The sequence below is a fragment of the Bufo gargarizans genome, chromosome 7 (genome assembly GCF_014858855.1).
Source record: "Bufo gargarizans isolate SCDJY-AF-19 chromosome 7, ASM1485885v1, whole genome shotgun sequence".
Lineage (NCBI taxonomy): Eukaryota > Metazoa > Chordata > Amphibia > Anura > Bufonidae > Bufo > Bufo gargarizans.
The window spans coordinates 60,148,959-60,175,472 of record NC_058086.1 but is presented as its reverse complement, the minus strand read 5'-3'; the positions used below and the strand labels follow the sequence as shown (position 1 = coordinate 60,175,472).

The window sequence follows — 26,514 nt, the reverse complement described above, 5'->3', positions numbered from 1 at the left end:
TTGGCATGTGTGTTCACCTTAGGTGGACAGAGAAATAAGAAAAAGAGCGAACAGCAGGTGCCACTATACATACAGATTTTGTTGAATAGCTCACGGGCTATATGAATTTTTTTTAAAAGAATTCTGATCTAGGTGCCAATTTGAAAATTTTTGAATAGTTTTTTGTGGCATAAACTCTTAAAGGGGTTAACAGCTGGCATGGTGCTTTTTGAGACTATGAGATGGAACTCTCTTCCAGAGAAGGTTGTGATGGTGAACTCATTAAAAGAGTTCAAGAGGGGTCTGGAGGCATTTCTGGGGTGTCCTATATTTATAATTACTGGATTTCTGGAGAAGGGCCATTGATACAGTGAGTTGTTCTGGTTGCCAAATTGGCTTCTACCTTATGGGTCTTTTGCCTTTTTCTTGATCAGCTTTGTAGGATGAACTGGATGAATGTACCGTGTGTACTTTTTCAGCCTTACTGTATGTTACTGGGTTACATTTTCTGCCTAATTTGACTGGAAGGAAAGCACTGTATGCAACAGTTTTTCTTCCATCAAAACAACAGACAACATAACAAACATCATTCATTGCAATATTACATCATAGTAAATAACAAACCATACTTTTGGTGTTGTCTTCTGTTCCATCAGGATTCCTTTGACAATTATAATCAGGGTCAGACTGGTCCACCTGAGTACTAGGGGATCCTCTGGTGGGCCTAGCTCTGACAATAATGGACCATTAATAAAACAGGGACCTTAAGGTCCTATATACACAGGCGGTGGGCATGATTTCCTTTGGTGTTCCTAAGGGATTTCAGTCCGACGCTGGTTATAGTGTAGCCTTCAGCTGTCTTCTTGCCATCTCCAACATAAAACCCTTGACTAAATAAAAGCCATCTTGGTAGCATGAAAAGAGTCTAAATCACAAACCAAATCAAGTATCTTTATAGAGAATACAGAAGAGTTCCCTATCATAGGTTTAGTGGGACTATTGCAACTGAAGGTGGGTCCCATACAGATGATGAATAGATCATGTTGAACACATACTTGGCACAAACATGAGGCCAAGAGCCTGATTTTTGCAATGAGATAAGAAGAGGAACTGGTCATAAATAAAGGCTATTATTCACTTTAAAGCACATCACTGGTACTAAAATCTGAACACTTTAATATAACACTGATTTATTGTTACGGTTTCAGTTTATGCAGATCAGCACAAAAGTGATTTAGCAGCTAATTGTTCTTTGATGGGTTTTTCACCCAACGCCAATACCTTATAAGCAACCTTTTCCATTTGATGCTTCTTTGTGGCATAACTTTTTACGTAGATATTTAGGAGATGTTAAAGAGCCGTGCCAACAAACTTTCCATTATAGCCACTGAGGTAGAAGTACTTAGCATTCATCTTATCAATAATTTCCAGAATTGATGTCTTGTGATGTTGCACTTTGGGATCTTGAGCTTTGTTCAACCTGATCTTCCTGGTTCATGATTACAATTGAAAAGGGCATAACTGGTATGGCAAAGAGGCAGGAGAAAAGGGAATGGAAGGAACTTAATTCTGTATAGTTAACGGCGTTGTGTCATCTCAAACATTGGTGGTGTAAAATAGGCCACCAATGTCAGATAGGTGCGAGTCCCACCTCTGGGACCTGCTCTTACCTCCAGAAAGCCCCCCCCCCCAAGTGAATCAGCGTGCACTGCTAAGGCACACATGCCCTCCATTATCTTCTATGGGAATTCTGAAAATAGCCGAGCAAGCACGCGCAGCTATTTTCAGAACTTCCATAGAAGTGCATGGAGAGTGTACCACACATGCACAGACCCCTCTCCATTCATCTCTATGGGACTACCAGAAATAGTCAAGCCAGCTCTCAGATATTTTCGGAACTCCCATTAAAAAGTGAAAGTAGGGTGGCTTGGTGTGCTGTCATTAACAATCTGGAGCCTGTTCTATAGATAGGAGCAGGTCCCAGAGGTGTGACCCACATCTATCTGACATTGGTGGCCTATCCTAGCAATATGCCACCAATGTCTGAGATGACACAACCCTTTTAGGATTTATTCAGAACTGAATAACAAACCCGATCATCAATGTGCTTCCTGCTCACCCTTTGAAATCCAACATTGATTAGATCAGCAACTCGTGAAACTGCAAATCAGAGAGGACTGGAGAAGACAACTCAGGGACCACCATGACACTATTTGGCAATATGCTCTGTTTGAAAAGTTTGGGTTTAATTGGGTTTGGAGAAAACTGTGTATCGTAAAATACACTAATATCCATATTCTATTATGCAGTATGCTTCGGTAGTTCCCCAAGAACATGTTACATTAAGAATATGTTATGAAAGTGCAAAGTATCACAGTGTTTAAGACCAACTTGAATAATGAATGACTAAGTACACCATTCAGCATGTCAACAGTGTAAAGGTGGAGGCAGGCTCTTGAAAATATAATAGGACTAAATTGGTAATGTAGAATCCTGGTGACAAGAAGAATTGCGTCTGATATTCATGGTTGCAGGGAACAGAATGTTAATTTAAATCCTTTCTTTGCTGTGGTAGAAAGAAGAACTTGCCACAGTGCTGAAGGAGACGCGGCCTGCTCAAGGACCATGCTGTTGGCCATCGTACCAAAATGAACCACTCGGTGGCTGGATGCATGCTATAGTGGAGCAATTAATTATTTTGAGCGTGGAGGGCGGCAGAACATACAAACTCCATTCAGATCAGAACCCAGGACCCTAACGCTGCAAAGAACTATTAGAAATGTGTGTCTGACAGTCTGAGCTAATATAACGGTAGGGTAGATTTACTAATCAAATTGAGACATACGTAGTTCTGCTGCTCCACATTTATTAAAAGGTTTATCTCGTACCTAACTAGTGTTGCGCTATCCTCAGAATAGGTCAATCAGTATAAGATCGGTGGGGGTCCAACACCCTGCATCCCCACCGATCAGCACGAGATTCCATTCACTCTCTGGTGGCCTTGCTGGAGTACTGCAGCTCAACTCCCATTCAACTGAGTTGGAGCTCAGTTACAATATTCCAGTTCCAGAAACTACACAGTGGATGGAGCCCTCCCGTCAACTGTATAGTTTCCGTCACAAGCAGCTGCCTTGTACAGCTGATCATGGCGGTGCCGGACCCTCAATTATCTGCTATTGATCTCCTTTCTTGAGGATTGGTCATCAATCTCTAATCATAGTTGACAAAGGCACAGGATGGGCTGAAATGCGTTTGTCTATTCATGATGTTGTGATAATAATAGCATATTGAAGAAGAGCGAGTGCCTGGATAACTTGTTTTCTAATCAATATCTACAACCCATTTAAGAGATTTAGATGTTTTTGGCACCTTGTTCGACAAGGGAGCTTGGCTTGGCCAAAAATTGCACCAAAATTTTGATGCCAAGAAAGTTGACCAGTAGGCACCAAATTTATGCTACAGTTTATGCTGCACCTTACAATGCACTGGAAAGCTAAAACAATGATCATACGCCATGACAGCTTATTAAATACTGGAAGATCACCTTTAATATACTCATTCTGATTGCTGCAGGTTTTTGTGCAATGCAGCCATTAGCGTTCTCTCAGTTTATGCAGTTTTTCCTCAGACGCTCTAAATGGTATTGAGAATGACAGACCACTTAAAAGTCTATAATATTTTTTTTTTTAATCCTGTTTTCGGCACTTTAAAAATGTTCTCACCACCTTTTGTGAATTTAACCCACAGTAGAGAAAAAAAACAAAAAAAAACAGAAAATAAAAAAGTACATTCCTGTTTTGTAAAATGGAAACATGTTTTTCTTTTCTTCCATCATGATATTTTTCCCCCATGTCCTATTCTCTGTGCTTATATTCTCAAATATAAAAATCTGCGATTGTGCAAGGGCCAGGGGTCCACACGCACCGAGAGGAAGTGTTTGTAATTGGCACGCTGTATCACAGACTTTCTGTGGTTTCGGAATCAAGCAATTACAGAAGCATAAAAGGGCCTCTGACAGGAAGCTCAGGGACAGTAGGTGAAGCTGTTTCTGTGGAGGCCGCCACAGCTACACAACTATACTGAACGTCTTAGAGAGGATTTGTTCTGATTCTCATCTGGAACAATAGAATGAGATGTTTGTGTTTCAAAATGCGGAACGAGCATTATACCATGCCCGCACTTTTGTTTCTGTAAGTCAGTGCTCCCCGTCTAATTAAACTACATCTGAACTCTTTTTTAAATGATTTTCTCACAAAGAGAAGGAGACTTTTGATTATTTGTGGCTGGTATGCAATGGGCTAATTAAAATGGCAACATAGTTGTGGTAAGTGGTAACCTAATATACATTGTCTTTGTTTTTGAATGTATCATTTATCACTATAAACTGGATAATGAAATTATAAGTTGCAAACATAGCAGTTACAGTTTTTTTTTTTTCTTTTTTATTAGGAAAATAGCGCATCTGGTAGAATTACCTTGGAAGCCTCTGAGGACCAAGGAAACAACAGCGAGCCTAACAGTAAGTTATAGTTGTCTGCTGGCTGTGTCATAATAAAGTGATATTATATACACTGATGAGCAAAAGGGTTAAAATGTTTTGAACTTTTGACTTTCAGGCTCCATATCTCCCTATCCACTATAGCTTTGAATGTGAGAATACCATCATTTTATAGACAATCATCTTGGCTATCTCATACATAAATTAGGCTTGCAACTATTTAGCATATGATTAGTTATGCAGATTCTTGTCATGTAGCTGCATTGTTACTGTTTTGCTCCTACAATTCTAAGTTTTTATTTTAATATTGTGTTAGTATTTTGTTAATCCACCTTTGGCTTTCAACACGGCATGAATCCTTCTGGGAATGCTCTCGATCAGATTTAAGCATGCCTCGACCGAAATCTGTTCCCAGGTCTCTTCTACACGTTCCCATTGTTGGTGCATATTGGTCGACTCACTTGGGTACAAATACAGCTTTTTCTTCAATGCTATCTACAAGTGTTAAATTGGGTGGAGGTCAGGAGACTGCGCGGGCCAATCCAGCACCTCTAGTTCATTGTCATTGAACCATTTCTTCGCCAATCTCGACGTATGCTTCGGGTTGTTGTCCTGCTGGAACACTATGTCGTCCTTTTCTACCTATAGTACTTGAGTGTATGAAGTAACTCATCTTGTAGGATACTCATATATAGCTCAGCATTGAGACCACCTTTGATCCTGGTCAAGAATTCAATGCCTATGGCTGCAAAACAACCCCATATCATCAGGCTTTCTGCAACGAACTTGACAGTTCCTTCAATTTCTCGATCTGTTAGTCTATTGACTTTCATCTCATTGCTCCAAATCACCTGTTTCCAATCTTCTACTTTCCACTGTACTTTTTTGCAAACTTGAGCCAGCGCTTATTATGACAACATTGGAGTCGAGGCTTCTTCACCTTTTTTCTGGCCACCATTTCAGACTTGTGTAATGCACGTTGCACGGTGCTTGCATGGACGTCTGTGATCTCACTATTATGAAGCATATGAGACACCCCCACTCCTGTGTTTTTCGCGCCAGACCCGATAGACCTTGTGATGAGCCAACTTGTTGTCTCTGGGCGGACTTAATTTCGTATTCCTCCACCTGTCATGGCACTCACATGATGCAGCTTGGCAATTTTCTTGGCTGAGATGCTGCTATCAATGAGCTGGATGATGCGGTTTCTCTTATCTTTGGAAATCTTCTCGATGGCTGCTCCTTGATTCGAAACAGTGACCTTTTGCTTGGGAATCAACCTAATAACACACTGAGCTATTAGGTAATGTGAGAACAGGTTGTAATTTGTAGTATACAAGAAGAAAAAGATTGTTCCACCACCAGGAGCAAAACAGTAACAATGCAGCTACATGACAAGAATCTGCAGAACTAATCATATGCTAGATAGTTGCAAGTCCAATTTATGTATGCGTTGGTCAAGATGATTGTCTATAAAATGATGGCAGTCTCACGTTCGAAGCTGTAGTGGATAGTGAGATATGGAGCCTGAAAGTCAAAAGTTCAAAACATTATTAGCTTTTTGCTTTTCAGTGTAGATGTCATGTTATTGTAAGGTGAAGGAAATTAAAGGGGTTTTCCAGACCTATCCTCATCAATTTGTGGAACCTTAAAAAATGTTTAAAAAAATATAACAGTTCTACCCCCAAAGACCTTTCAGTAGTAGTCAACGATCAAGCAGAGACTGTCATTTAGCGGAGGGCCTGGTTTGGTAGTACCATGCTTATGCATCCATGGCATTTTGCATTGTATAAGAAATGTTGGTCTTCTGTGATTTAATCTTTGAAGTGACTGAAAAGGTGCAACTTCAAGGGGTTTTCCACTTTGGTCAACCCCTTTTCGATGGAATTCGGCCTTGGGGAATAATTGATTGCATTTGCCCACTGCAGAAACCTCTCCAACCAGCCTGATCACCAAGTGTGCAAATCAATGGGAGTCATCTGTCATCCTCGGGAGCGAGAGTTCTGCAAAAAAAGGTACATAATTTTTTTTATAAATTTAAAATTTCTATCAAATTTTCTACAACAGTCTTTACAACTACTTTCAGTGATTTAAAGGGGATGACCTAGCCTCAGGATAGGTCATTAATATCTGACTGGTGGGTATCCAGCTCCCGGCTGTTTGAAGAGGCCATGGAGTCCTGGTGAGCACTGTGGCCTCTTATTTGGTGTATGACATTACATCCATTGGTAACATGGAGTTTTTGCTGCTATGGAGAATTATATTGAGCTGCAATGCCATGCAGAGACACTATACAAAGTACAGGGCTGTAATTTTGATACGACAAAGAGCCCACGACGCTACAGCTTCTGCAAACAGCTGATTGGTTGAGGTGCTGGGAGTCCCACCCCCAAGGAGCAAATATTGATTATCAATATTTAATTCTTGGAAAATGCCTTTAATCAAGTCATTAAACAGATTACACTTCCCTTGTCTTGCCTTGTTCAATCTCTCTTCTCAGACGTGTACCCTGTAAATGAAGTTCAACCAGTAAGTCAAAACCATGACACAAGAGGTGATCTACAAAAGATGGAAGCTGAGCTAGTCTATGATACCAGCTGGGTACCTCCGAACAGAGATCCTCAACCAGTGGAGCCACAGGGTGAAAACTATTCTGAATGGGGTATTCAGCAACCAGTATCGATCATGGATCCATACTCTGGCTACAAAACCTATGATGAGCCACAGGAAAAAGGTATTCCTGTTCTCATCTTTATATCTTCAGTTTAAGTGATTTTTCAGCACACATTTTAAGCTGTCCTTTTTGGGAATGCCTTGTGCATTTAATCTTAGTTGAATTGATTAGATGTATAGTTGTAAAAGAGAAATCGTGTGTTGCATTGCTTTTAAGTGTTGTAGCTATTTATTTTTAATTTTTAAAAGAATTGTTTTGAGGGAAGCTTTATTGGATACTTCTACTGTATTGTGGAACAGGCTATGTGTTCCTTGTGACAGCTGCATATTTGCCAACAATCCCAAATTCACAGGGACCGTCCCTAATTTTCAGAGATAGTTTTGGCAAATTAAGGCTGTCTTGTGCCAAAAATTGTTTGGGGCTTATGTAAGAACCGCCGATAAGTGGGCAGACCTGAGTGAGTTTGGTGCTTTCATACTCCGAATGTTATAAAGTATGCAGCTACAGTGCACGGAAGTCATCTAATACAGTGCCTCTCAATATTTTCACACCAAGTACTCCCTAGTGAAAAGAAGTTTGAACCAAGTACCCCCAAGGAAGAGAACCGTGTGAAGTGTCAAACAAAATAAGACTATTCCCATGTCTCTGTCATAGGCTGTGTTCTAAGCCTCTGTCAGCAGTTCCCTTAGATTTCACAGAAAGAATAGTGCTACGTGCAGTATCAATTTTCCTGTCAGAATGACAGAGACCCTTGGATGACTATTACTACTTAAATTACATTCCGCATTACTAAACATACAGGAGAATACAGCACTACATACCTCTTACATCCAGTGACATCTCTGATATAGATGTTTTCTTTTCTCATCTTGCCCATTCCGACCAGACCGCCATTATGACTTCTGTCAGTCATGTCTCATCTCTACATAGTTTGTTCCACAGAGGTCATAGGTTCCTACATATCCATCATTCTCCCCACCCTAATTATATACATATTCGCCTTCAATTTCACTGCATTACTGCACAGATTCACCATCAGAAATGTAGGATATCTAAGTTGGTTGCCATCCAGCTTTTCCAGAAACAGATATAACTTACGAACGACTGAACAAAATTTTGACATTCTTGATAGAAGACAAACCGTTATATTATTTACAAGGCATTATGCATAATGCTATCTACTTTACAAATATGTAGCCGAGTTCTTCCTGATGTGCAAATCAAGTGTCCCCTGGTGTCTGAGAGTCATGTTGTTTGCGTGCAATTTGCCTGCTACCGTCACTAAGAAGCGTTTTATCTCGTCAGTGCGCTTTCATAGAGCCGCACCAGAGAGCTGGTTTTAGCTGCGTCGAATGGGACTAGACAGATGCATTGGTATTGATATGCATTCCTTATTTCTAAACTCACTTTCATTGCGATAGATAACACTGGGTGGTTGCCACTAATAAGCCAATAACGTGACCCATTAAATGAATAGAGTAGGAGATGCCAGCAGGTGAAAATGTAATACTTCTCTAATGGTAGGAGCTAAACATGCCTCCTTTGGAGATGAAATGGACCTGCATATATCAGGAAGCACGAGTATGTGACATGTAACATAGCTGCAAACATTTCTCCAGAAGACATTATAAACAGCAGGTTGTCCTTTCCCACCCAGTCATGCATTTATCTACTGTCGGTCTACCTATAGAACAGTAACTCACAAAGAAAGTACTGGAACTCATAACCAATTCATGAATTAGTATCCAATTTTATTAAATATATAAAAATAATCCATAAATTGACAAAATACAGTTGCAAGAAAAAGTATGTGAACCCTTTGGAATGATATGGATTTCTGCACAAATTGGTCATAAAATGTGATCTGATCTTCATCTAAGTCACAACAATAGACAATTACAGTCTGCCTAAACTAATAACACACAAATAATTAAATGTTACCATGTTTTTATTGAACACACCATGTAAACATTCACAATGCAGGTGGGAAAAGTATGTGAACCCCTAGACTAATGACATCTCTAAGAGCTAATTGGAGTGAGGTGTCAGCCAACTGGAGTCCAATCAATAAGATGAGATTGGAGGTGTTGGTTACAGCTGCCCTGCCCTATAAAAAACACACACCAGTTCTGGGTTTGCTTTTCACAAGAAGCATTGCCTGATGTGAATGATGCCTCGCACAAAAGAGCTCTCAGAAGACCTAAGATTAAGAATTGTTGACTTGCATAAAGCTGGAAAGGTCAATAAAAGTATCTCCAAAAGACTTGCTGTTCATCAGTCCACGGTAAGACAAATTGTCTATAAATGGAGAAAGTGCAGCACTGCTGCTACTCTCCCTAGGAGTGGCCATCCTGTAAAGATGACTGCAAGAGCACAGCGCAGACTGCTCAATGAGGTGAAGAAGAATCCTAGAGTGTCAGCTAAAGACTTACAAAAGTATCTGGCATATGCTAACATCCCTGTTAGTGAATCTACGATACGTAAAACACGAAACAAGAATGGATTTCATGGGAGGATACCACAGAGGAAGCCACTGCTGTCCAAAAAAAACATTGCTGCACGTTTACAGTTTGCACAAGAGCACCTGGATGTTCCACAGCAGTACTGGCAAAATATTCTGTGGACAGATGAAACCAAAGTTGAGTTGTTTGGAAGAAACACACAACACTATGTGTGGAGAAAAAGAGGCACAGCACACCAACATCAAAACCTCATCCCAACTGTGAAGTATGGTGGTGGGGGCATCATGGTTTGGGACAGCTTTGCTGCTTCAGGGCCTGGACGGATTGCTATCATCGAAGGAAAAATGAATTCCCAAGTTTATCAAGACATTTCACAGGCAAACTTAAGGGCATCTGTCCACCAGCTGAAGCGCAACAGAAGATGGGTGTTGCAACAGGACAACGACCCAAAGCATAGAAGTTAATCGTCAACAGAATGGCTTAAACAGAAGAAAATACGCCTTCTGGAGTGGCCCAGTCGGAGTCCTGACCTCAACCCGATAGAGATGCTGTGGCATGACCTCAAGAAAGCGATTCACACCAGACATCCAAAGAATATTGCTGAACTGAAACAGTTCTGTAAAGAGGAATGGTCAAGAATTACTCCTGACCGTTGTGCACGTCTGATCTGCAACTACAGGAAACGTTTGGTTGAAGTTATTGCTGCCAAAGGAGGTTCAACCAGTTATTAAATCCAAGGGTTCACATACTTTTTCCACCTGCACTGTGAACTGTTTACATGGTGTGTTCAATAAAAACATGGTAACATTTAATTATTTGTGTGTTATTAGTTTAAGCAGACTGTGATTGTCTATTGTTGTAAGATCACATTTTATGACCAATTTGTGCAGAAATCCATATCATTCCAAAGGGTTCACATAATTTTTCTTGCAACTGTATTTTGTCAATTTATGGATTATTTTTATATCTTTAATAAAATTTCTTGCAACTGTAGATAAAATAGACGAGAACAAGATCAGCTAGAGGAAAATTCGATACAGAAAAATAACTGGGGTCAGTATATTTGAACAGTCTCAAAAGTGTGCCAGTGCCAATTCACTGCACGTTACCCACTCAAATTATTCCAGTTATAACAAATCCAGTGAAATTAGTTTCATGACCAGGCAATTTCCATTTTTTATTTTATTTTTTAAACCCCAGCCCTCCCAAAACCATAACTTTTTTTTTTTTTTCTGTTCACATAGCTGTATGAGGGCTTTTTAGTTTTTTTTGCAGGACAAGATGCCCTTTCTAATTTCCACTATTGATGGTTGCATACAATCTGGTGGGAAGCAGGGAAAAAAATTATAAATGGGGTGAAATTGGAAATGAAAACGCAATTCCAGAACAGTTTTTTTGGGGGGTTTTGGTTTTTACGTCGTTCCCTATATCATAAAACTGACCAGTTACTTTCATTCTCCAGGTCAGTACGAATCCGGCAATACCACATATGTATATTTTTTATAGTGTTTTTTTTACTGAAAAAAATAATAAAAATCTTGAAAATAATTATTTCTTTCTTGTAGTCTCCATATTCTGACCCCTAAAACTTTTTTGTATTTATGTGAAGCTATGTAAAGTCTCATTTTTTGCGGGGCAATCTGTACTTTTCAGTAATACCATTTTGGGGTGTGTAAGACTTTTTGATCACTTTTTATAAAAAACCTTTGTGGGCGGAGAAGCGACCAAAAAATAACAAATCGGACATTTTTACTTTTCTGTATGGGATTAAGGACGGGCGCTATCTTTAAAGTCTCGACCGTCGGCGTATATCGCCATATGGTGGTTGGGAAGGGGTTAAGGAGTACAGGACGAGGCCTTTTTGAGGTGAAATGTGCGTTAAGGTGGTTGCACTAGGGGCAGTGTATATTGTAACAGCCATATCACAGGGTATGTATATCAGCAATTAGACACTTTGGGGGTCATTTATTAAGACCGGCGTTTTGACTGCTATAGCTGGCAGTGGATCCGTCAAAGTTATGAAGAGGCCCCGGCCTCTCCATAACTTCAGCTCATCCAGCGCCAGTCTAAAGGTAAGACTGCTTCCTAGCTGGCTTACATTTAGACCATTTTCTATGCCTAAAACAGGCATAGAAAATGGTGAATTAGGCTGACCTGCCTTTTCCTGCCCACGTCATGCCCACTTTTTTAGACCTGGTGTGAGCGGGGAAAAGTCGCAGAATGCGACACAAACAAACTTTGCACACCAATCTGCGCCAGAAATACGCCTAATATAGGCTTATTTCGGGATAATAAATGACCCCTTTTACCTTTATGTGTCATTTCTTATATAGCCTAGTTGCTTTTTCCCCATTGGAAATGTGTAAATACGGTTTGGGTACTGTATAACTAATTTCACTGGATTTGTTATAACTGGAGTAATCCGAGTGGAAAACGTGCCGTGACTTAGCACTGGGGCACTTTTGAGACTGCTGAAATATACTGACCCCAGCTTTATTTCAGTTTTTTCAAGTTTTTATCCACCCCATCTTGTTCTCTCCTATTTAATCTATTTTGTCAATTTATAGATTAGAGATGAGCGAATTCCATTTAAATTCGATTTGGTTGTTTCACCGAATTTTACAAAGAAATTCACTTTGTGACTAATTACTTTGTCATGAAGCTCATTTCTTTGTAAGTAGTGGGTGCAATGACAGGGAGCTCCCTCAGATGCCGTGTTCATACATGATTCCGGCATCTTAGAGTAAAAACTGTGTAAGGCCTCATGCACACGGCCGTTGTTTGGGTCCACATCTGAGCCGCCGTTTTGGCGGCTCGAATGTGGACCCATTAATTTCAATGGAGCCGCAAAAGATGCGGACAGCACTCCGTGTACTGTCCGCATTCGTGGCACCGTTCCGCAGCACCGCAAAAAAAAATATAACATGTCCTATTCTTGTCCGCGATTTGCTGACAAGAAAAGGCATTTATATTGCCGGCGCCCGTTCCGCAAATTGCAGAAGGCAACACAGACGCCTTCCGTTTTTTGGGGATCCGCGGTTTGTGGACCGCAAAAAACGGCACGGTCGTGTGCATGAGGCCTAAAATTAACCGAAAAAAAATTTTTTTTTAATCATACTTACCACCTCCATTTGCTTGCAACGGACCGGCTGCCACCATCTTGCTTGAAGATCTGGCTTGAAATCTCATGTGGCATGAGATGACGTTGTCACGCCGGCCGGCGTGGTGACATATGACGTCACCACGCACGGGATTTCAGCCGAGATCTTCAATCAAGCAAATAGAGGAGGTAAGTATAAGCTATTTCAGGTTAAATCAATTTGCTACCACGACGCGTGAGGAAATTCGGTTTTGCAGCGAATTAAATTTATCCTGAAATTCGGATCAAATTCCACTTTATTGGATTCGATTCGCTCAACTCTAATTATATACCTTTAATAAAATTAGATATTAATTTTATGAAATAGTTATGAGTCCTGTTACTTTCTTTGTGAGTTACTGATCTTAGCTTCTTATGGGCTCTCATTCACTGATTGATAATTTTTGTGAGGTTATTGTAGATGGCGTACACGTAATTTTTGTGAGGTTATTGTAGATGGTGTTCCCTGTAGGAGACAAACCGTTGAAGTACGCACAAGGGCCAGGGAGCTGCCATTTAGACGAGCAACAAATGTTTTAATGACAAAGAATTCAATAACAATTGAAATTTTTTGTTTGTCTTTCTGATACGACGGCAAACAATGGAACAGGAAATATTTGTGAGAGAACAAAGGAGCAAATACACAACTCTGATCAGGGCATTGTATGTATTGAGTAATGACCCTTGAATGTTGACAATTGCGGTTATTCCCATAGTAGTAACCTGAATATGCATGAGAAATGCTGATATATACAGAGGACACCTGCTTGAGACCGCTGTCACAATAAAGCTCTTGCCACTTAGCAAACAAATTACGGCAGCACACTGTTATATGTTGTGGCGATATGTACAGTAAAAGTCTCTTTCACCCAGATTCCTCAACTGGGTGAGATGAGTAAAATCCAGGAGGATTGTGCTGGCTTCAGCAAAAATAGTCGCTGGAGCTATTTGTTTTGTTGGAGTACAAGGGCTGGATTTTATTTGGACTGGGAAGGTAGTGGGACCTTCCCAATCCACCCCCCATTCCACGGCAGGTTTTACTCTAGCCTGAGGTCATCGCAGGTGAGGCCTGCTGTAATCAAGGAGGAATAAAACCCACCCTCTGTGTGTCAGTCTGGGCAAGAGAAAACTTGGAATCAGAGGCCTACAAAGGCACTGGATGGTCTCCTGCCAGGATGGCTGAGGGACTATATGTAGCTGGATCTCCTGCCCGTATGGACTTGTGTTTGGCTGAGCAGACCTGCTAAGGCTTGGAGCCTGAGACCCTGTCTATAAGCTGTGATTAGAGGTAAGTCAGAGAAAAGTACTATGTATTAGTTAGAGCCCAGACGGGCAGGTGTTTGTTTTGCTGTTTTGGGTGTGCTGGTGCCGAAACCTGGAAACAAATTGCGTCCCCCTGATCAGACACCACATCAGAGGGAATTCCGTGTAATTTAACGATGTTATCAATAAACATCTGAGCGAGAGTTTTAGCATTGGGCAAACCAGATAATGGTACAGTGAGCCATCTTACTGAAGCGGTCCACCACCACCAAAATCACAGTCTTCCCAGAGGAACTTGGTAAATCAGTGATGAAGTCCATTGACAAATGCGTCCAAGGACAAGATACACTCACCTAAAGAATTATTAGGAACACCTGTTATATTTCTCATTAATGCAGTCAACCAATCACATGGCAGTTGCTTCAATGCATGTAGGGTTGTGGTCCTGGTCAAGACAATCTCCTGAACTCCAAACTGAATGTCAGAATGGGAAAGAAATGTGGGCTACAACAGCAGAAGACCCCACCGGGTACCACTCATCTCTGCTACAAATAGGAAAAAGAGGCTACAATTTGCACGAGCTCACCAAAATTGGACTGTTGAAGACTGGAAAAATGTTGCCTGGTCTGATGAGTCTCGATTTCTGTTGAGACATTCAAATGGAGTCCGAATTTGGCGTAAATAGAATGAGAACATGTATCCATCATGCCTTGTTACCACTGTGCAGGCTGGTGGTGGTGGTGTAATGGTGTGGGGGATGTTTTCTGGGCACACTTTAGGCCCCTTAGGGCCATCGTTTAAATGCCACGGGCTACCTGAGCATTGTTTCTGACCATGTCCATCCTTTCATGACTACTTCCAGCAGGATAATGCACCATGTCACAAAGCTCGAATCATTTCAAATTGGTTTCTTGAACATGACAATGAGTTCACTGTACTAAAATGGCCCCCACAGTCACCAGATCTCAACCCAATAGAGCATCTTTGGGATGTGGTGGAATGGGAGCTTCGTGCCCTGGATGTGCATCCCTCAAATCTCCATCAACTGCAAGATGCTACCCTATCAATATGGGCCAACATTTCTAAAGAATGCTATCAGCACCTTGTTGAATCAATGCCACGTAGAATTAAGGCAGTTCTGAAGGCAAAAGGGGGTCCAACACCGTATTAGTATGGTGTTCCTAATAATTCTTTAGATGAGTGTAGAATGGACAAAGGAAGAAAAGATCCTGATGGCCGAAGTGTGAGCCACCTTAGCGCGTGCACAGGTTTCACAAGCTGCTACATAGCCCTCAACACATTTACGCTAACCTGGCCACCAGAATCTCCAGGAAATAAGATCCACTGTGGATCTACCCCCAGGGTGTCCAGCAAGGACAGTATCATGATGTTCCTTGAACACCTTGTGTCGCAGTTCTGAAGGAACAAACAACTTCCCTGGAGGACAGGAATCACCTTGAGCCTCACCTTGAGCCCCCAACACTTCTGCCTCCAGCTCAGGATAAAGAGCGGATACCACCACCCCATCAGCCAAAATCAGAGCGGGATCCTCCGAATCTCCCCCTCCCCAAAGAAAGGCTACTGTACGTGACAAAGCATCTGCTTTGATGTTTTTGATCCCAGGATGATAAGTGACCAGCAAAATTAAATCTGGTAAAAAACAATGACCACCTGGCCTGCCTAGGGTTCAGACGCTTTGCTGATTGCAGGTAAGCCAGATTCTTATGGTCAGTAATTACCGTAATCGGATGAATCGCTCCTTCTAGCCAATGATGCCCTTCCTGAAAGGCCAATTTGATGGCCAGCAACTCTCTATTCCCAACATCATAATTTCTTTCGGCATTAGAGAGTTCCTTTGAGAAAAAAAAGCACACGGGCGCCATTTGCTAGGAGAGGGACCCTGCAAGAAACTGCTGTGACACCCACTTCTGATGCGTCAACCTCCACAATGAATGGTTGAGACACATCGGGTTGCGTCAGAATGGGAGCGGAAGCAAAACATTCCTTTATGGTGGAAAAAGCCTGTAATGCCTCTTCTGACCAGACAGAGAAGTCAGCACCCTTCCTAGTCCTATCAGTCAAAGGTTTTAAAACCGTGGAATAATTCAGGATGAACTTTCTGTAGTATTTAGTAAATCCCCAGAACCGCATCAGAGCTTTCTGATTCTCTGGTCGGTCCCATTCCAGTACCGCACGGACCTTTTTTGGGATCCATGCGAAAACCTGAGGCCGAAAGTAAGTAACTCAGAAACTGCAGCTCCTGGACACCAAATACACATTTCTCCAACTTAGCATACAATTTATTCTCTGGAAAGATCGATAATACTTGTCTTAAATGATCCTGATGAGTCTCCATATTGGGTGAGTAAATTAGTATGTCATCGGAGGTAAATACAACGAACCTCCCCACCAAATGATAAAAAATGTCATTGATAAGTGCTAGAAGACTGCCGGGGCATTAGTCAAACCAAAGGGCATAACCAGATTTTCAAAGTAACCTTTAGGGGTGTTAAAGACCGTCTTTCATTCATCCCCTTCCTTGATTCTCTTAAATCCAACTTAGAAAACACCTTGTCACCGAAAATCTGATCAAATAAATCCGGTTCAAGGGAAGGGGATAAGAGTCATGGACAGTAATGAGATTCAGTTCCTGGAAATCTAAACACAGTCTAAGGGACCCGTCTTTTTTCTTTACAACAAAGAAGCCCGCTGCCATAGGTGATTTCGATAGTCTAATATGACCTTTTGTCAAACTCTCGGCAATCTACTCTTGCATAGCTACTCTTTCGGGTTGGGAAAGATTATATAACCGAGATTTTGACAATTTAGCTCCGGGAATAAGATTGATCGGACAATCATACTCTCGGTGGGGGGGCAACTCCTGTTCTCCACCCTCCGAGAATACGTCCAAAAATTATGTAGAAACGGAGGTAACACCTTAGTGGAAATAGATGCGCCAAGACAGTTGTCCATACAAAAATCACTCCAATTACTGATTTGTCTAGTTTGCCACTCAATGGTAGGGTTATGTTTGAATAACCATGGTAAACCCAGAACCAGAGGAGCAGGCAAACCCTTCAGAACAAAACAAGAAATGGATTTAACATGAGAATCACCCACCCTCAAATTAATATCCTGCACAATATGAGATAGACATTTTTGCGAGAGAGGAGCAGAATCAATAGCAAACACTGATATCTCTTTGTTTAATGCGCTAGTTATAAAACCATTTATGTGTATAGGCGTACAGTGGCTAGGAAAACATAAATAAAGCGCACCATAGGGTAGTATGTTCCAGTATGACTGGTTGTTAGAACTTAAAAATGGAGGCTCACCTTACAGAGTTGTGCTATCAATAGGTACAACTCAACTGTGGGTTTAGTAACTTCGTGCGAACACATGCGTCCACTTGTCGGTTAGTGCTGCCATGGTATCCAAAGGTTCCGGAGAGGATGTCCAATCCTCTCCAAGGACAAAATAGTAGGAATAAATCAGGATACACTTAAGGCACAAAATACACCAGCCAGGACACTCGCATGAAAAGTAGAAATCTTGAGTTTTTTTCTTTTTATGTCAATAAAATAACAAAACAACGCGTTTCGTGGGTACTAAAGCACCCTTCATCAGGTTGAAAAGACTCAATGCATTGAGTCTTTTTAACCTGATGAAGGGGGCTTTAGTACCCACGAAACGCGTTGTTTTGTTTTTTTATTGATATAAAAAGAAAAAAAATCAATGCATTGAGTCTTTTTAACCTGATGAAGGGGGCTTTCGTACCCCCGAAACGCGTTGTTTTGTTATTTTATTGACCTAAAAAGAAAAAAACTCAATAAAGAAGAAGATTTATACTCTTCATGCGAGTGTCCTGGCTGGTGTATTTTGAGCCTTAAGTGTATCCTTATTTATTCCAGTTATAAAACCATGACTCTGAACAAATTGATAATCAATAAGATTAACCCCTGCGCCACTGTCAACAAATACTTCTAACTCAATATTTTCAGAGTCTAGCGCCGCTATGGTAGGCAGGAGAAAATGGTTACTGCAGGTAGAATACAAATATACCTGTTCTGACTCCTCATTCACACTACAAAGACTCCTTTGAAAGAACCCCCTTTTTTTCTTTATTACGACTTTGAGGCTTAATAAAAGGACACATATTAATGAAATGTCCTTCTTTACCACATAAATAACACAGTCTTTTCTGCCCTCTAGAGTTCCTATAACCAGGGTAAGAAGAGACCTGACCTAACTGCATAGGCTCATCTCCAGTCCCTGGTTCCATTGTCACTGTACCCCGAGGGACAGGAGGTACAGATTCCCCTTAAGACAGTGCCTCCTACCTGAGGGGAACCTTGCTCCTCTCCCTAAGATGTCTATCAATCCTTACGGCTAGGGACATGGCCGTCTCCAATGATTCAGGGTTTTCATGAAACGCAAGGGTGTCTTTTAGTCTCTCAGACAGTCCCTGACAGAACTGACTACGGAGTGCAGGATCATTCTACTCCGAGTCAGTTGCCCATCTTCTGAATTCAGCACAATATGACTCAGCAGAACATTCTCCCTGACACAAGCCATGCAGCTTAGATTCAGCTAAAGAGACCCGGTCTGAGTCATCATAAATCAGCCCTAGGGCTCTGAAAAATTCGTCCACCGATCGGAGGGACTGCAAACCGATCGGCAGAGAAAAAGCCCAGGACTGAGCATCACCTTTTAGCAGAGAAATGATAATCCCCACTCTTAGATTTTTGTCTCCAGATAAAATCGGACGCAGATGAAAATATAATTTACAGGACTCCCTGAACCGAACAAAGTTATCACTTCCCCCGGAAAACCTATCTGGGAGAGTGACCTTTGGTTCAAGGCTGACCTGGTTCCCACCAGCGGTGCCAGACGCCAGATATCTCTGATAGAGTGCAACTGAATTACAGAGGTCTGCTACCTCACAAGATAATTCCTGCATGCGATCAGGCAGAGTATCAACAGCTTCCATTTTACACGGAGCAAGGGAAAAAAAAGACGGTATGGGCGGTTTACAATGTCACGGAAGGTAAGGGAAGAAAAGCAAACCAAACATAACTAACAGTTAACTAAACACCAGGCTAGGCCCCACAGCTAAGGAACAGGGAATGGTCACCACCTGACTCACCCTAAGCCTTTCCCTCACTGCTAACAGCATGAACAAATCCCAATGGTAGAAGTGTTCATGCACTGGAACCTAATCCATGCTGCAACTGAAACAGACCCTCAGCTAGGGAACAGGCGATAAGAGAACCTGTTCCTTGCAAGAGATGAAGGAACCAGTGTCTTCCTAAGGCCTAGCCAGGAAATACAACAAAAGTGAAGAAAAGAGAACTTATCTCAAGACGGACTGGGAGCAGGAGATCCACCAAGCACCAGCAGAGAACTCCAGCAGAAACTATAAACCGCAGGGGCTACAGTGAGAGGCGGATATAAATAGCATCACTAACTGACTAACGAGCAGAACCTGCGAGGAGGTGGGACGCTGCCCAACAACACAACAAAGCAATCTGTCAGATAGGCTTATGTGCCGCAAGTCTGCTAGACCTTCTCAGATCACTCACAGGGCAGGGCATGACACCTTATCCATTTGAGTGCAAAGCGGCTGCTGTCTTCATTGAAGATCCCAAGCGAAATCTCATGTGGTGTATCATGGCCGACGAAATTTTTGCGCAGGATCTTCAATCAAGATGGCTGCGCCAGCCTCTTTGCACTCAAATGGATGAGGTAAGTATGATATTTTTTTTTACTGCCATTTCAGGGAAAATTGATTTATTACCATGTAGGATGAAGAAGTTCGGCTTCACAGCGAATCAAATTTTCCATGAATTCGGATCAAATTCCACTTCAGCTACTTCAATTTGCTCAACTCTACCTACTATACATGAAAAATGGAAGCTCTTCGCGCACATTTTGGATCAAACGCGTGTCGGACCCATACACCAACGTCAAGGTGGCTTCTCCAGATGGTTACTCTCCTGGCCCTAATTTAGGCTTACAATGTTCAGGGTGGTGTAGGAACCGGCGATATTTATACTCTGCTTAGAAGCCCTGTGCAGATGTGGTGGGCAGTGCTTAATCTAAAGGGGGCAGCTACCCTCCAAACACACTGCAAGAAAATTTTGACTAGCACATCCAAAGTCACAGGCGCACATCCATAAAGCTAACATAACAACAGCAAACAAAATATAGCAGCACACTGTTATATATGCAGACAATATAACTAGGGAGTAGAGATTATTCTGGATTAAATTGATACCAATTAACCAAGTAATTCTGCCTCCTTTTTTCAGTGATATATTGGGCTTTATTTTTATGTCATTTTTATTTAGTACTTTTTTTATACCTGGGAATTACGAATCTGCTTTTCACATATTTTATATGTTCTTTAATAGCACAAAGGGCAAATGAAATACTTATTTTTAAATTGTGTCCCCTTTCCGTTACAGTGGTTTTTATATAGAGGATATATGGTTTGCTGGAGCCAGGGGTCAGGGCTGGACGCTGCGGTGTGGGACTTGTAGTGGGATTTTTTAAATTTTTATCTAGTTATTTATTTATTTATTTATTTACTTTTAAAGAGCTGGTAGGTCATCAATATCTGATTGGTGTGGGTCAGACACTATGCAACCCTGCAAATCAGATGTTCCAGTGTTGTAAAACGGCCTCAAACGAGCTAGTTACTGCAGAGCTGCTTCCATTCACTTCAGTAGGAAGAATTGCTTTAACCACCTCTGTCCACCACACAATGGACAGGGCTCTCGAGTTCTGATGTGCACTGTAGAACAGCTGATCAGTGGTGGTGTGGGGTGTTGGACCCCCACAGATCACATATGGTATTCTATCCTAAGGATAGGCCATCAGAAGTAAAATAAAATAAAAATTCTAATTTTAATGCCTTCCTTCCTTCATAGAAAAGGTTTCTATTTCAGTTTAGACACAGAAGGCATAGAGCAATATGTGAGTAACAAATGCATGGTTGATAGACATACAGTCAGAAGAAGAGAGATGGGGGAATGTATCATTTCCTTCATGCCAGAAAACTGGCCTAAAATTGTTACAAAATTTGCACAGAAATTTGCAACTTTTGGACGTTTTCCACCAATCATGGCACTTTTCCCAAAAAGTGTTAAAGGGGTTGCCCCATGAAAAATATTCTACATTTTCCAAAACCAGCACCTGGATCTGAATACTGAGGTGTTTGATCAAATCCACAACGATCCCTCAAGCTACAATGGCCTCAGGATACAATATTTTCAACTTACAGTGGTCTTTAGTGGGCCATCGTAAGTTTAACCTCTTAAGGAGCCATGACGTACATGTACGTCATATCTGGCTGGGACTTAAAGACGTACATGTACTTGATGGTGATCGGGCAGGTGTAGGAGCTGTGTCCGCCCAATCAGCGTCAGGGGTCCGGCAGTCACTGATAGCCAGACCCCTGTTGTATGCACCGAAGCCGGTGTATTAACCCTAGCACTGCCACGGTCAGCGCTGACAGCAGCATGTGTGATGTATGGGGAGGGAGCTGCCATCGGGTCCCCGCGCAGCTGTGACAGGGACCCGATGGCAGGGAAGGCAGCCCGATGCCTTCCTTAGGCATTGTGGCTGCCTTCCGTGAGAGCCTGTAAGATCCAGCCCCCTTGATCTCACAGGCAAGCAGGCTAATATGTATTACATTGAGCAATATACTTACAGCCAATGCATCACAATACAAAAGTATTGTGATGCATTGTAAAGGGGATCAGACCCCCAAAAATTAAAGTCCCAGAGTGGATAAAAAAATGTGGAAAAAAAATGTGGAAAAAAATAAAGTTTTACAAAAAAATTTAGTTTTAAGTAAAAAAAAGCGTCCTTTTCCAAAAATAAAGTTAAATATTTTTTTTAAAATAGGGAAAAAAGAGTAGACATATTAGGTATCGCCATGTCCATATCGGCCGGCTCTATAAAATATCACATGACCTAACCGCTCAGATGAACACCGTCAAAAAAATAAAATAAAAACTGTGCTAAAAAAACATTTTTTGTCACCTTACATCACTCAAAGTGCAACACCAAGCAATCAAAAGGCGTATGCCTCCCAAAATAGTACCAATCTGTCAACTCATACCACAAAAAAATGATACCCTACCTAAGACAATCGCCGAAAAAATAAAAAAACTATGGCTCTTAGACTTTTCGTTTAAAAAATGCTTTTTTGGTGTTAAATGTAAAAAAAAAAAAAAAAGGTTGACACATTAGGTATCGCTGTGTCTTTAACAATCTAAAATACCACATGACCCTACCCCTCAAGTGAACACCGTAAAATAAAAAAAGTGTCAAAAAAGCCATTTTTTTTCACCTTACATTACAAAAAGTGCAATAGCAAGCAATCAGAAAGTCATATGCACCTCAAAATAGTGCCAATCAAACCGTAATCTCATCCCGCAAAAACGATACCCTACCTAAGACAATCGCCCAAAATATAAAAAAAAGATGGTTCTCAGACTATCAAGACACTAAAGCATGACTTTTTTTTGTTTCAAAAATGAAATTATTGTGTAAAACTTAAAGAAATAAAAAAAGTATACATATTAGGTATCTCCGCTTCCGTAAAAACCTGCTGTATAAAAATATCACATGACCTAACCCCTCAGGTGAAAAAAATATCAAGCGATCAAAAAGTCATATGCACCCTAAAATCAAACCATCATCTCATCCCGAATAAAATGAGCCCCTACATAAGACAGTCGCCCAAAAAATAAAAAAAAATATGGTTTTCAGAATATGGGGACACTAAAATATATATTTTTTCAAAAATGCTTTATTGTTTGAAACTGAGACAAACAACCAATTTGGTATTGTCGCATCCGTAACAACCTGCTCTGTAAAAATAGCACATGATCTAACCTGTAAGATGAACATTGTAAATAGCAAAAAATAAAAACAGTGCCAATACGGCTATTTTTTGTTACCTAGCCTCACAAAAAGTGTAATATAGAGCAACCAAAAATCACATGTATCCTAAAATAGTTCCAAAAAAACTGCCACCTTATCCCGTAGTTTTCAAAATGGGGTCTTTTTTTGGAGTTTCTACTCTAGGGGTTCATCAGGGGGTCTTCAAATATGACATGGCAACTTAAAATTATCTCAGTGAAATCTGCCTTCCAAAAGCCATATACATTCCTTTTCTTCTGCGCCCTGCCGTGTGCCTGTACAGCAGTTTACAACCACTTATGGGGCGTTTCTTTAAACTACAAACTATGGGGTGTTTCTGTTAACCCTTGCTTTGTTACTGGAAAAAAAACTATTAAAATGGAAAATGTGCCAAAAAAGTTAAATTCAGAAATTTCATCTACATTTTCCTTTAATTCTTGTGGAACATCTAAAGGGTTAAGAAAGTTTGTAAAAACAGTTTTGAATACCTTGAGGGGTGTAGTTTTTATTATGTAAGCCTCACAAAGTGACTTCCGACCTGAACTGATCCTTAAAAAGTGGGTTTTGGAAATTTTCTGTAATATTTCAAGATTTGTTTCTAAACTTCTAGGCCTTCTAACGTCCCCCCCCAAAAAAATTAGCCAAACATGAAGTAGACATATAGGAAATGTAAAGTAATAACTATTATAGTAGGTATCTCTATCTGTTTTAAAAGCAGAGAAGTTGAAATTTTGAAAATGGCAAATTTTTCCAAATTTGGGGTATATTTGGTATTTTTTTATAAATAAAAATGAAATATTTTGACTCAAATTTACCACTGTCATGAAGTACAATGTGTGACGAGAAAACGATCTCAGAATGGCTTGGCTATGTAAAAGCTTTTAAAGTTATCACCACATAAAGTGTCAGATTTGCAAAAAATGGCCCGATCCTTAAGGTTAAAAATCACAGTGTCCTTAAGAGGTTAAACTAGACTCAATATATAATGTCTCACATTCAGAGCCAAACAATCAACATGTCCATTTCTCTGGTAAAGCACCTGTGTTGGTTGTCTAGTACCTCCTCATTATAGTATAGTGAGGTACTACATGCCCTACATGCTCTTTACCTGTGTCAGGATAAGCACCTCCTTTAGACACCAGGTGAGGCCGGCTCCATTTTTTATGCAAGTACACTGTGTGCTATACTGGACCCTGAAGAAGCTTCTGTCCTCATCATAGAAAGTGATTTGCAGCTTCCAGCATCTACTCCTGCCTGTTATATGTAAGGACTTGCTTTATCTGCTTCAATTATCTACTTATTCTTCTTAAAGGCTATGTACACCTTCAGAGGCAAATTTTTAGGATTTCATTTTACTCATTTTGGGCTAAAAATATATATTTTTTTAATTGGTTTATTAAAGATATTGACTTCGTTCTGTCACAAAGGGTTAACTGTTTTTCTAGCTGTGTGAATCGTAATTTTCACTTTCACTTGGTGTCCATCATTTAATAGCCCTTATCTTTATAAATACTTAAGGGTCATAAACACTTATTTAAGCCACATTCTTATCAGTAAGTAGAGATGGCCCACCAGTTCGCCCAGTGGTCGTTTCGCGGTGAACTTTGCGCATTCGCGATTCGCCGAACATGTGAACATATCGCAATGTCCTCTGGCGCTATATTCTTTTGCATGGCGCCGAACTTTGACCCATGACAGATCCATCAGGTGGGACGGGGCAGCCAATTGAGACATTTCAGCACATGGACAGCCCCCACCCTATCACAAAACCCGATGTGGCAGCCATTTTACATTCTGTATTTTGCCAGTGTAGGGAGAGATTGCTTTGTGGAGCAGGGACCAGGCTGTTAGGGACACCAAACGCTAGCTAATAGGGCAACTTAATACTGATTAAGGTGATTGATATACCTGCTTTCACAAAATACTGATTGAGGGGTTTGATGTACCTGCTTCCACAAAATATTGATTAAAGCCTGCGATATACCTGCTTCCACAAAATACTGATTAAGAGGATTGATATACCTGCTTCTAGAAAATACTGATTGAGGCCTGCGAGATACCTGCTTCCACTAAATATTGATTAAGGGGATTGATATATCTGCTTCCACAAAATACTGATTGAGGCCAGCTAGATACCTGCTTCCACAAAATATTGATTAAAGGGTTTGCTATACCTGCTTCCACAAAATATTGATTGAGGGGTTTGATATACCTGCTTCCACAACATATTGATTGAGGCCTACTCCCAAGATAAAATAGGTGCACATTGACACTTGAAGGTGCCACTCCCTCAAGCAAATACTACATAGACAAAAAAAAATCACAGAAAAAAATAAGGTGAAAACATCCTGCACGGTATGATATATAAATTTGCGGATGTCACTGGCCACATTATTGAAGGATGCAGGATGTTTTTACCTTAGTTCTTTCTGTGATTTTATTGGGACATGCCCCCTGAGCTGTGATAGGGAGAGAGCTCAAGGAAAGAGGGCACCCCCCTGAGCTGTTATAGAGAGAGAGATGCAGCAGAAGTTTTCTTTAAATCCCATCTAATATATATTGTGTGCCAAATATACTGTTTAAATCTCCAGTAGAACACTCACTGATATGTTGTAGAAAATTATTGGATTCTACCCCTGAAGTATGGAGGGTCTGTTGGCACTACCACTGAAGACCATGTGCACTTGGCGTTTTGTATTATTTTATTTTCATGAAAATGGAAATTAAGTTTTTTGTCATTCTATGCTGGTGTAAATATCTATTTTGCATCTTAACTGGTTTCTTTTTTCCTCCCATAAAGAAAACTTGGAGGAGATCTCCGATTCCCCTTCTCCGAGCAGCAGTTTCAGTAACAATGCACTAATGATGAAGGTAAGCCAATTAACTGGAGTTCATTTCATCTTTACATTCTCTTGGAGTTGGAAAAGGCCTTGTATGTCTAGTGAGTATTTCATGATTAAGAACTGAATTAATCAGCTTGGATGGACTTAAAGCAATGTTCAGAGGAACTTTAATGAAGAAAAGGGCTGGTGGGAGATGCCTTTGGGTCTGTAATAGTAATGGAACACAGGTTTGTAGCACTGCCTTGTAAATAGCCGTGTTGCCAGGAATATTCAATGAAATATATTCTTAGGCAAAGTCAAGTGTCTTGAGTATTTTGGAAAAAATCCAACCGTGAAAAGTAATTAAATTCTAGACAAAGTAACCATATCAGCGAGGAGCCTTTTACCACTGCAGAAGCACTGGGGCACAGGGATCAGTGGGGCACCCACGAGTCAGACCCCTATAATCTGATACGGTGTCCTCAATATTAATGTTCCAGAAAACCTGTTTTATATCAGAGCCTCTATAGCTGACAGTTAATTGCTCTAACGCATTTGGCTCCCAAGATCCCTGGTGAAAAGTTAATTTTGCGGAAGGAAGTTGCCACTGGTTTCTGATTTCACCTGCACTAAACAAACCAGGTCCACCAGAATGAAAACCAATCTTTGTTAGCATTTTCCAGCACTGGCTCATTAACAGGGTTTTTGGGGAGCTCAAAATTGATGGCCTGTCCTTGGGACAG

General features: G+C 40.8%; 1 protein-coding gene across 1 annotated transcript in view; it reads left to right on the top strand.

Annotated features, from left to right (window-relative positions):
• LOC122944156 (protein transport protein Sec16B-like) overlaps window positions 1-26,514 on the top strand; it is a 138,634-nt gene that overhangs the window by 44,540 nt on the left and 67,580 nt on the right. Inside the window, exons 10-13 of the mRNA XM_044302386.1 lie at window positions 4,429-4,498; window positions 6,406-6,492; window positions 6,978-7,211; window positions 25,750-25,820. Coding sequence (XP_044158321.1) covers window positions 4,429-4,498; window positions 6,406-6,492; window positions 6,978-7,211; window positions 25,750-25,820 — 462 coding nt within the window. The remainder of the gene's footprint in view (window positions 1-4,428; window positions 4,499-6,405; window positions 6,493-6,977; window positions 7,212-25,749; window positions 25,821-26,514) is intronic.